Raw genomic sequence first — 12,074 nt, 5'->3', positions numbered from 1 at the left:
CAATCTCACTTCCTCCTCTACCAAGTTGTAGCCTTCCTTCCGTTCACTGGCTTCCAGTGCAACTCATTTTGTCGTAGCTTTTGCTGCTCCCCCACGCGACTGATAGTCGATCCCTCCCCCAAGCGTCGACTCCAGAGCGACAAACCCCATACCAAAGCGACTTTCCATACGCGACAATACTCCCTTGCGACAATTCCCTTTCTGCCTAAAGCGACAAACCCCCCATTGCAACCATGGCCGAAGACAAGAAGTATTCTGGAGAGTACGTCCGCGAGGCGTATCCTGGTGACGATATCCAACATGGCCAGATGACCGACAACTCCGACGACCTGCAGCGTCACCTTGGTAACCGCCAAATTCAGCTCATCGCTATTGGTGGTTCCATCGGTACTGCTCTGTTTGTGTCAATCGGTGGTGCTCTCAACAAGGGTGGTCCCCTCGGTCTACTCCTCGCATACACTGGATACTCTTGCATCATCGCTCTCGTGAACAACGCCATGGCCGAGATGGCCAGTTTCATGCCTGTCTCCGGAGGCTTCATCCGAATGGCTGGAAAATGGGTTGATGAGTCCCTAGGCTTCATGGCTGGCTGGAACTTCTTCTTCTACGAGGCTCTGCTGATTCCGTTCGAGATCACGGCCCTTAACATTGTGCTGCGGTTCTGGAGAGATGACATTCCAGTCGCTGCTGTCTGTGCGGGCGTCATTGTCCTATACGCGTAAGACCTACCAGTTTGCCCTAAGGGTAGTATCCTATGTGAGGGACAAGAACTAATCGCTTCTAGTGCTTGCAACATCTTGGCTGTAAAGGCTTACGGTGAAGCTGAATTCTGGCTCTCTGGAGGCAAGGTTCTGCTGATCCTGATCCTCTACTGCTTCACCTTCATCACCATGGTCGGAGGTAACCCCCAGAAGGATGCTTACGGTTTCCGACACTGGCGCGACCCGGGCCCAATGCCCGGCGGCAGCTCCCTTGATCGTTTCGAAGGCTTCCTCGGCTCCCTTTGGGCTGCCTCCTTCTGCATTGTTGGTCCTGAGTACATTTCCATGGTCTCCGGTGAAGCCAAGCGCCCACGTGCCTATATCAAGACTGCATTCAAGACAGTTTACTTCCGATTCGGTGCCTTCTTCATCCTCGGCGCTCTTTGCGTTGGCGTTGTTCTAGCCTACAACGACCCAGAGCTCGTCAGTGTCTTGGAGGCAGGAGAGAGCAGCGCTGCCGCGTCTCCCTACGTCATCGCCATGAAGAACCTCAACATTGGTGGCCTTCCCCATCTCGTCAACGCCCTCTTGATCACGAGTATCTTCTCTGCCGGAAATACGTACACGTACTGTGCGACTCGCAGTCTGTACTCGCTCGCGATCGAGGGCCGCGCTCCTAAGTTCCTGCGCAAGTGCACCAAGAACGGTGTTCCTATCTACTGCTTTGCGGTGGTCATGATCTTCCCGTTCCTGTCCTTCCTCCAGTTGTCTTCCGACTCCGCCAAGGTCCTGACCTGGCTCGTCAACATCATCACCGCCGGAGGTATCATCAACTACATCGTCATGTGCGGTACCTACCTTGCATTCTACAAGGCTTGCAAGGTCCAGGGTCTCGACCGTAAGACCCTCCCCTACTGCGGTTACTTCCAGCCCTACGGTACCTGGTTCGCGCTATGCTTCGAAATTTGCGTTGTATTCGTGTACGGTTACAGCACCTTTGTGGGAGAATTCTCCATCGAGTCTTTCTTCACATACTACACCATGGTTGGTGTTGCTCCGATCCTGTTCGTGTTCTGGAAGGTCCTCAAGAGGACGAAGTGGCTGAAGCCGCATGAGGTTGACCTTGTCTGGGATGCTCCTCTCATCGACGCCTACGAGGCCTCCTTCATTACACCGCCTGTCGGCTTCTGGACCGAGATGCTTCAGCTCATCGGACTGAAGCGCAACGTCCCCGTGGACAAGCGTGCTGTTTGAATTGCTTCAAGCGAATCCGCGAAACCTGTATAGCAGAGATGTTCTGCCATGATCTAACGTCATTGGATAGATTTTCTATCGCCAGAAGCCTATGAGCACTGGCTGCGCTTTTACATAAATCAATACCCATTCATTCTGCGAATCTCGAGCAACAGCGACTTGCGAATGATGACCGACCTCCGCTATACCCATGCGACAAATAGCGAGGCGGAGAAAGATACCCAAGCGACAGTATGCATTGAGCTTCGACTGTGATGTCTTAATTGTGGCATCCGCTGCAACAGCCTAAGCGACACTGCTAAGACGACTATCCAATGCGACACATCCGTACGAGGCCTCCCACGCGACACTACTATTATTGGCAACGCTGGCGGTACGTCTGTTGTCACGCGCAGGCTTCCCTAGCATCATACGGTCCGAGACGGTTGTTGCTTTGTCTCACCAAGGCACGGTCGCAATTACCTCTCAACGTCGATCGACATTTCGCCTGCGTGGATTGAATAGAGCAGGATATCTACAGCTTCCACTTCATCTATTTGGCCTCCGAACAGTCGCCCGAATTCACACGCGTGCATCGAACAGACAAACTAACTCGCTTGGCAATGCTTTCCGAAAGTTTCTCCGCTATTGTTGCGATGCGCGCCAGGCCACCATATCTGCCTTGGTGCGCCTCGCGTCAGCCCCCGCGTACGCCACTATCAACCCGTATCAGTTCACCAACACCCACGCATGCAGTCGCCTGCATCAAAGGTTGGTCAAGGTGTACAGGCTGAATCTGAGGCCTTGAGACCCAGGAACTCGGTCGTGAGGTGGGCGTAATGTCTTACATGTCTTATCGCCAGGCTTTCGGCGCAGCTGCAGACATCCTTGACAAAAGACCGCGGGAAAACTTTGGTTCTCGAGGCAGACAGCCACCGATTCGCTCGGATCTTAGATCCTATGCGCATCTACGTGACCGTGCCTCGAACGCTGCAACACCATTGAGCTTATCTCGGACCTTCGACTAAGGGAAGACGACACCTCAGGCCATCTCCAGCCATGTTCGCGTCGGTGCGCGATATATAACATCGCTCTTTACATCCCAAAACGTTCAACTGATCCCGTCGCCAGCATCCCGGTACCGCTGGTGGCGCACCGCGATCCCGCCTACACCACGCCTCCGGGTTGACGCATTGGAGCCTCCCACTGCCGCGAACACACTATTCATGCTGGTTCACGTCGTTTTGGCTCGATGTCCGTACCTTGCAGGACCTTCTCCGCAATTGATAACGTGTGGACTGTCTAACCGGGATTGCCAGACGGCTCCATCTTTCCCCGCATTGTTCACATCGTGGACCGATCATGTTATTGGATTTACGGAAAATGGATGGCTGAAGACCAAGCTTCATCTAAGACTGCGGAACCGCGATACAGCTCTTTGACGCTCTATCTCTTGGTATCAACGTGGGATACTGGATCACATCGCAGAAAGAGGTAATGTGGAGCAGTTGTCGCGTACTGACCATCGCAGCTGATAGACTGAACAACGCGGTCCTTCCCCGTCGGAAAACACACTCCTTGTGAATCGCAACACCCAGGCCTGCCTTACTTGGCGGAGACACGCCCAGTATGGAATTAACACATGTGATCATCGCTAGACATGCGCTATCCATCATTGCCCCGAGGCCCTGGTACGGTACACGTTTCTGACATTGCGCTGTCGCGAGCCAGACGCTCGTCATATGGAAGGGTACCACTGGAGTCTTACGGTACGCTACCGCGGTTCATATGCGGTACGCTTGCGGCTCGAGATATCTCCGTGGCGATCTGACGTAGGATGGTTTGTCTAGATCCACCGGTGCTGTCACCCTCCAGTTGAAGATGGGTGGACAGTAGTAGTGTAGCTGTGAGTATAGCGGCCCTGAGATTTTTGACCCGGCGTGGAATGCGAAGCATGCCAGATTGTGTAACTCCGGCTGAATCAAATGCTTGTCTATAGATTGATAGCTCGTTCGGTCTCGCCCTGTCGCATTGACAAAGCCATGTGCGATCAAGTCCGCAGAAATCTTGTAGACAGTCTTCATCAATTCTGGGATGGATGATCAGATTGTCTTCAAAATCACTTCCGTAGACTGCATAAGAATTAGACATCCAGCGTGATAATAACGCTTCTCCCAATCCGACGTCTACCATCTTACGTCTTGTCACGAAGCACAGATATCTATGTCTATTTGCAAGCTATGCCACCCTCTCGCTTGACATCCCGTGCGATACCAGTTTCATAGCCATGCCCCCAACAATTGATATCTCCCGGCCTCGTCAGAAAAACACATGTATCGTACTGCTATCTCTCCGAGTGCTATTGCCTGCAAACCACAACACCATCCCCATTTCCTCAGCCTCACCACGTGCAACTAACCGCGCTAACACCCCATCCGGCCCGTCAACCCACTCGGCCCTTCATCCAACTTCGCCCCCCGAACATCGGGCCGAATACCTCCACGCACACCAACTTCGCTTGCGTCCACGTGCGCTCTGGCCAAGAACATTGGCTGGATGCCCAACGCAGCCACGCCTTTTCTCACTCGTCGCAATACCTTGTGCGACGTAAACAATAAGGCCGAGTCTGGGGCAGATGAACGGGACAAGAAAGTCGTCTTCGACATGACATCATGCGGAGAGAAATGTCGTAGGGTACGCGTGAGACTGCTGCTGCGGCGTGGCGTGGGACCGGAGTTGGGCCGAAGTATATCCTGGGGTACGTACTCGTAAGACGAACCACCGGGTGTTGAGGCGTTTATCTTTCACCGCGGGCGGTGGATTGGGTGTGAAACTCCGGGGTGCTCGTTGCAGTATGGTGTTGACGTCTGGGCTTCGATATGTCTGCCGTTGGTGTTTTCTGGAAGTCGCATGCCATACCTGCACCTTCCTTCCGTACTAGCCAATCACACTATGATGTCTTACTTCGACATACAGCTCCTCATCGAAAGCCATACAGCTGCCCTATAGCTTCCTGCATATCCACGGTATTCAGCGTAATCCGCGGTCTGGGATCCTTGATACGCGTGAAGATTTCGAAAACGAAGTGCGAACCCAGTGTAAGAAGTAGACAAGGTATGACGAGGCGGCTGAGTATACGACCCCACGATATCCGTTCTTCTTGCACCTTCTTCTCTTTCAGGTACTCCTTTTCTTCCGTGGTACTAGACGTTTCCAAAGGTGTTGATGCCGCTTCTAAGATGGTCCTGTAACTCAGTCGACCGAGCCAGATGTGCCATCCTAGTAGCATAGTCGCTGCGGCGGCGATGCTCATCCATGAGGTCGTCGCATAGGGTGATCGCGCTCTTCGTCCTAGTAGTTCGTATATCTCGTCTAGACCTTGTACCGCGCGGTGCATGGTGACTGGAACGAAGAGCATAGCTGCTGCGAGCGCGACGACCTCTAGGCCGCGCATGCTGAGGCGTTTGAGGAATGTTGTTTCGGCCTTGTGGACGTGCCAATGCGAAATTAGAGATAGGAACTCATTTGTGCGCGGGTGTGTGGTTGACATTGTTAAGAGCATGGCGATGGGTTTGGTCGTGTCCTTTGGTGAAAGCCTGGCGGGTGCGGTGATGAGGTTTAAAGATAAGAATAGGTTTCGGTGGCGGCAGCAATGGCGATTTGATGCCGCAGATTCCTAGCCACGAGCAAGTTTCGTGAGAAGCTTCGATATGGTGGATCGACGGTGTCCTGCGGGATTCGCGTCGTTGTCGTCGTTGTTGCTGTCTTTGTCCGGGGCTTCCCTTCCAAGGTTCCTCTTCGTTTGTAGGTGTCTCTTGACGCAGCGCTGTGTCGCAATGGAAGTAACGACTCCTACTTCTTTCCCTTCACGTCTTTGAGATCCCTTCAATCGCTACTTCAATGTCGATTCCAATCGCCTCCGCCCCTTTCCGTCGCGTCCGTTGCCCGAGTATGACGACTTTCCCACGCTCTTGGCTCTGCGATCCGCACACAAGACGCAACTAGAATCACAGCGATGCGCAACCCGTCCTTGACCCAATTGGAACTTCCTGTCTTGTCTGTCTGTCGTCGCCAGAAAAGTTCCCCTGCGTTAAACCACACGTCGCGAAAACCACGTTGCGCGATGAACCTCGGCACTTCGCGTCGTATCCTCGTAAACCCGCTGAACGTAAAATCGGTGCCAAGCCCCTTTTTCGCACAGTCCCTTGCCGCTCTTCCTTACTGCAAATCTTATGCCGTGCCGTCCGCAACAAAGATTCTCGCACTTGCAAGCGCTCGTACAACAATAACGGTTCCGCGTACAGACGTCGTGTAACAGGGGAAAAAGGAATAGAGTTGGATGATGATGCTTACAACTACGTAGCCGTCCTCGGGAGTCCTACCATGTCTACGCCTGATCCGCACTGCGCCGCAGCCAGCAGCAAGTAGGCTGCCTTGCTGAGGGGCGAGGTAAGCGTTAAGGGTTGCCCCGCATCTGCAGCCTTGCGTCGCTAGCTTTTTAGCCTCGTGTTGTGATTGGTGCCCGGGCAGAAAGCGTGCCTGTGGCTGGTCGAGAGTATGAGATGTGGAGATTGGAGTTACGATGCGAGAGGAAGGTGAGTACCTAATGGAATGAGATGATTCGTGTGGTGCGATGGAAGATTTGGGTAATAGAGCTGTTATGGTGCGATATTCATTCCAGAACTATTGCTTCTTCCTAACGCGGAAGTGTGCTGCTGGCTTCATGAGGTACATGACTGCGAGAAAATAAGAGGTCTAAAAGTAACAGACAACCACCATCTACACTTTCTATGCGACAAACAACTTCAAGAAGCCAGGCTGCAGTATGAGAGGTCGCAAGGCGCTACGACTGGAAGTCCAAGAGTACAGAACACCGACAAAATGCACGCTAAACTATCAATTCATCCACCACATTTGCGCGACGTATGCCATGTCAGTAGAGATGATCAAGCGCCAGGCCCATGATTCTCGAAGCTAACAGCCCTTGCACGCATTGGTTGCTGCAATCCAGCATCACCATATCCCCTCCCTTCATAATCATTTTCAGTCATGACGCCCAAGCTCTTCCAAGTAGCCTTCTCTCTCAGGTCACTATTCTGGTGATTGTTACCGTACGAGCTGGGTGTACTGGCTCGCTGAACCGTGATACCAATGCCTAGCCCTTGATTCCTGGGTAAAGCACTGGTAGGCGTGTTTTCGTACGAGAAGTCAGCCGTGTTGGCCCTGCCGCGGCCATGCCCTGCGTGGTTGCCTTCGTCTTGGAGTGTGGCTTCCCTGTCAACCGCTGGGCCAGGACTGTGACTTAGCATCCTAGCTTTGCCGTTTGATGGACCTGTGACAAAGTCGCGGAGCTGAGGCGGCGAGTCTGCGAATGGCGTGTACGCGGTTTGAACTCTGTTCAAGGGAGGTGTTGGTGTGTGGCTTCGGCTGCGAGGCGCGCCTTTGGGTGTGCCGCCAGGGCTTGGTGCGCGGCTGGGGTATTTTGATATGAGACCACCAGTTTCGTTGTCGTCGCTGTCGTTGTTCAGGGTCCTGTTACCCCATGAGATATCGCGGTTGTGCGAGTGACGTGGATGGCGGCTGGTGTATTGTGCGACGACAAGTAAAATGTTATCAAAAAACAGTACTGGCAAAGAAGTCAGCATATGATCTCAGTCTCTCGATAACAAATGTGGAGGACATTTACCTGTAGCAAAGAACAGCACCACTATGGGAATCATCCAATGACTCCCCTTGAACTTGAAACCACTGGTGGTCTTGTCCGCAATGACGACAGAGATTCCCAGGATGATAAGCGTAAAGCCGACAACAACTCTGTTGATGATCTCGCCGAACTCATACTTCGTCTTGTGGATCTTGTTGAACCAGTACATGATCGCAAGCACCAACAGCAGACAGCCTGCGCCGATGAAGAACTGCATGGTAGTGGTGTTGAAGACATCGGAAACAGCATCTAGCTTGTTCCGCGGACTAGCTGTAGTCGCGGCAACGGCGTTGAGCTTCGCAAGAGAGTCATAATGTGCCTCGTACACGAAGACTTGCGCCCTGTCGAACATGTGACGGACAACGTTGCCGGTTCGATTGTTCCATTCGTTTGATTTGAAGCCGTACATTGCAGTGTAATTCTCGATCGCAGTGAAGTTCGTGTTCCAGTTGTATGTAGTGTTCCAAGCTTTGCTCTTGAATCTCCCGTTGATAGCGTTCATGCTCTGATTGAGGTAGTCGATGTAGCTGTCGGTGTCGGAGTAGCCATTGGCTGGGTCGTAGTAGTTCTCGGGTTTGAACGACCAAATCCACTTAAGAGCTTGCACGGCTGAGTTCCACACGATGAGAGAGGTGTTGCCTTCGACGCAGAGGAGAATTGCTGAATGCAATGGATAGTGTAGTAGAGCCCATACTTGCTGACGCACGGTTCCGAAACGATCATGGGAAAGCTGATCGAAGTACAGCATCCAGAGAAGATACTAAAGGCCCAATTAGCGCTGTCTTTGAGTTGTTAGGTTCTTGTCTGCATACCAAGAGAAGAATGGCCGCGATGACAGTTCCAATCTCACTCATGTTGTTGCTCGTTTGGCTTTTGGTAATACATGCCACGCTCTTGACCATTCCGATGATACCCTCCCCAATGATGATGAGTGTAAGGAGTTGCAGCCGCTCCGCTAGATGAGTGTACTTGAAACTGATGATGCGCCAAATCATGGCGATGAGAAAGATGAGAAGACCTTCAATGATGGATATCATGACCCTACGCATTCTGTTAGTCTAGAAACCGAACGCGGAGTACACTACATACCATGCGAGTTGTTCCTCAAGACCAACACGGCCCTTGGGAAATACAACCATGGTAACGGCATAGCATATCGCTGCAGCAGCATGTACACCTGCACTGAGCCCTAACGGAATCAATGTCTGGCGGAACATGCGACCTTGCCACATAACTACGGCGTATTGAACAGCGATTGCGATTCTGCCGATGACGAGCACGATAGCAAAATTCCGGTAGGATTTCTCGACACCGCTGGTGCTGTACTTGTCGAAAACGGGGCCGGCATACACAAAGCCTGTGAAGATGCCGAACTGTATGGCTTTGTGAAAACGGTTCCAGACGCAGTCGATGCTGAAGCGCACGTCGAAAAGTGTGACGCTCAGCCACGTAAACCACATAAGCGTGAACAGCTTGATGTAGTTGATGAGTGCTAGTAGTCTATTAGCTAGTGTATCCAAGATGTGAGAGCTGTACATACATTCTGCATCGGTATGCTGATGCATAGCTGTAAAGTACGCAAGATTGGCAACAAAGAAGAGATCGTAGAAGAGCTCGATCGTACTGGCTTCGGTGTGTTGTTTGTAAACGATGATATTTCCGCGACTTGTCCTGCCATTCCCAGCAAATGTAGCCGTGTCGTTCGAACTGTCGAGCGTGCTTGTGTGGGTGTTGACCTTCTCCAAATCTGAAGAGTTACCCGACACTACTTCGAGGACATCTTCGTTGATCGGACTTGCAAGGAGGGGCAGGTAAGTCCTGTCTTTCCCATGCGCTGCGTGAGTACTGTTGTGACTGCCGGTAGTCTTCCGTCGTAAACTGAAATAACGTGCAAGATCCATGATGAAACAAATGGAAGGAACTGATGATCGTGGGTGGTGGTACGACTGGATTGATGAGAGAGCTGAGCAACAAGGCAGCTACAATACCTGAACATATATACAAGACGCCAGCTACGAGGAAGCTGCTTCGTGACGGTGAAACATCTGGTCAGATCGCGTCGGTCCGTAATCGACGACGGGTATCAGTAAGGCCATCGCTGTATGTGATAAGCCTTCGCCCCGTAACATGGCCAATTTAAGAGTAGCATGGCTGTGGTAGAAAGCTTAAGTGAGCCATCTGTACCGAACGATCGTTTAGATCTGTGTATCTGGGGGGCCGTTAGGTCCTAGTATCACGCTTCTAGAAACAATACCAGTGGGGCGCAGGCAACGGAAACCGCGTTGTGTCAACGGAGAGGCTTGCATAAGAGCGAATGCATGCCAGGAGAGGTTGTGTGATCCGAAGAGTATTCTTGAAGCTTGCACTACGGAGGCGTCGTTAGCTGTTGGCAAGGAAGCGCCGTCTGCCGTGAGCCTTGCAGATCTGCTGCATGGTGGTTGTTGCACGATACACCTCTGTGTATCGGAGATCGGTAAAGCCAACCATGGCGTCGGTGTGAGCGGTGCAGGAGCATTGAGCCGTGCCGATCTGCCAGGATGACTGCCAATGTCGGACGTACCAGCATGCGCCGCCAAGCTTTCAAATAAGCTCAGGGTGCACAAGTCTTCGGTCTCGCAAGATGCTGCGGACCAGGCTGAGAATTCGTTTTTTCGCCGAACACTGTCCCTACTTCGAGCCTGCTGACGTTTGCCAAGACGGTGCACATGTCGCTGTAGCATGCCAAGCCCTTCAGCTGGCTGGTGATGAGGTCTCAATTTGGAAGACTATGCCAGCGCAAGTGCCGGAAAGAGCGAATGAGATGCGAACAGCGAACCACGCCCTTCCAGACTAGTACATGCACACGCGCCTACCGTTCCATGTGGTTACACAGATGAAAGTAAAGGTTGTAGAGGTTAATGGTGTTCGGTTCGGCGATTACTAGCAAGCCGCGTCCTAAAATGCCTGCACAGTTTCAGCACATTTGAATCATTAGATTTCTTCTCCCCAAAGATATGCATATCCGCAGCTCAGTGACCAAAAGAGGAGCTTTGCCACTGAATTGGCTATTTAGAGAAGATGATCGGCAGGTGTTCGTGATGGAATTGAAAACGTCGCGAAGCCCTTGCTGGAAAGATTATGGCGTCCACGGTTGCTATCTTCGTGAAGGTTCAACATATTCACTGGCTCCTTCTTCAAAGTCCTCATCTGATGAGCTCTCATCGTCGTCTTCGTCTTCGTCTTGGGTGGCCTCGTAATCGTCGTCTAGCTCGTCATCGTCATCATCCGGAACGGGTGTACTTGGAGGTGGATGCCTGGACCGTAACACGCGACCGGTGCTGTTGGCTGCAGCATCAAGTCTGTTCACTTTGGCTCTCACTCTGCCCTGTCTGCCTTCCCTTTCAAAGTTGAGGGGCCATTCCAGCTCGAGAGCCTGCTGCCTGGTGCCAGCATTATCGATAAGCCAATTATACGGCTGCTTGAGTACGATCTCGGTACGAATGACGAAGGTTCCCCAGCCTCGAGCTTCGTACTCATAAGGTGGTTTTCGGATAATGACGTGGGATCGTCGGAATGTAGGATGCTGTTGTGTGTTAGCGCTGAACTAAAAGGAATGTGAGATAGGAATTGAAACCATACCAGATAAATATGCACTTCCTTAATCAAATCCGGCCTCGACGTGCGCACAAAGAACGTCCAATCATGCTCGTTATCGTCACCAGCATTCCTGATAAGCCTATGCTTATTCCCTATGAGCATCATGACGCCCTCGAAGCCATCACGCCCGATACGTGACCATCTCTCCTCTTCCTCTTCCACGCGCCTTTCGGCATACGTAATAGGATATTTCTGTTCTAACTGTCCTGCCAGCGCGTTATCCGGAGTTGCGGCAGTACGCGTCCTGCACATGGGACAGTTGCACTCGAGGTCGTACGTCGGATCGTAGTTCGGATCGAAGTCTTCGAGGTTCACGTCCCAGCTGGAGGGTTCGATGCGGTTCGTGTTGGAGGTGTCGGACCATTGTGCCATGCAGGACGCGCATAGCAGGTGGTTGCACTGGGTTTTTACGGGCGTGAAGAGGAGAAGTTGGCAAATCTGGAGTTTGTTAGTAAGAATACGCGTGTTCGCGGGTGGTACTTACGGGGCAGAGGTCATCGTGCGCGACTTGTTCCGGGTTCGATGGTGTTGCTGCTTCGGCCATGATGCCCAGGTGATGCGACGAGGAGAGCAAAAGGAAGATCAAGTGATTCCAGTAGGAGGGCAGACTTTGGCTGCCGTCCCTTGGTGCATTGGTGGCATGGCTCGCGTCGTGATGTTGTTGTCGTCATTGGTTAAGGCGTCCTCCAGGCATCAGTCCGCGCCGCACGAATTGAGGCGGGGAGGCACGTCACGTGATAGCGCGTCGAAACTCCGCATCATATTCTTCCATCTCCAGGGCTCACTTATTATGTGCACTA

General features: G+C 52.3%; 4 protein-coding genes across 4 annotated transcripts; 1 reads left to right on the top strand and 3 right to left on the bottom strand.

Annotated features, from left to right (window-relative positions):
* Window positions 1-233: 233 nt before the first annotated feature.
* On the top strand, window positions 234-1,955 carry J4E79_004314 (uncharacterized protein; the record flags this gene model as incomplete). Its single annotated transcript, XM_049353201.1, has 2 exons — window positions 234-718; window positions 785-1,955. 2 exons carry the CDS (start codon window positions 234-236, stop codon window positions 1,953-1,955), a joined length of 1,656 nt encoding a protein of 551 aa, XP_049212580.1.
* Window positions 1,956-4,914: 2,959 nt separating this feature from the next.
* Window positions 4,915-5,496, bottom strand: J4E79_004313 (uncharacterized protein; the record flags this gene model as incomplete). The annotated part of the gene is made up of 1 exon (XM_049353200.1): window positions 4,915-5,496. The coding sequence occupies one exon, from the start codon at window positions 5,494-5,496 to the stop codon at window positions 4,915-4,917; it is 582 nt and encodes a 193-aa protein (XP_049212579.1).
* A 1,384-nt stretch (window positions 5,497-6,880) lies between these two features.
* J4E79_004312 (uncharacterized protein) lies at window positions 6,881-9,539 on the bottom strand (the record flags this gene model as incomplete). The annotated part of the gene is made up of 5 exons (XM_049353199.1): window positions 6,881-7,560; window positions 7,621-8,398; window positions 8,451-8,679; window positions 8,728-9,130; window positions 9,179-9,539. The coding sequence occupies 5 exons, from the start codon at window positions 9,537-9,539 to the stop codon at window positions 6,881-6,883; spliced, it is 2,451 nt and encodes an 816-aa protein (XP_049212578.1).
* Window positions 9,540-10,771: 1,232 nt separating this feature from the next.
* On the bottom strand, window positions 10,772-11,818 carry J4E79_004311 (uncharacterized protein; the record flags this gene model as incomplete). The annotated part of the gene is made up of 3 exons (XM_049353198.1): window positions 10,772-11,200; window positions 11,257-11,712; window positions 11,759-11,818. The coding sequence occupies 3 exons, from the start codon at window positions 11,816-11,818 to the stop codon at window positions 10,772-10,774; spliced, it is 945 nt and encodes a 314-aa protein (XP_049212577.1).
* Between the last annotated feature and the right edge of the window lie 256 nt (window positions 11,819-12,074).

Source organism: Alternaria viburni, assembly GCF_023758015.1.
Source record: "Alternaria viburni strain BMP 2772 chromosome Unknown scaffold_7, whole genome shotgun sequence".
Classification (NCBI taxonomy): Eukaryota; Fungi; Ascomycota; class Dothideomycetes; order Pleosporales; family Pleosporaceae; genus Alternaria; species Alternaria viburni.
Note: the sequence above shows the minus strand (reverse complement) of the source record. Positions and strands in the feature narration are given on the sequence as shown.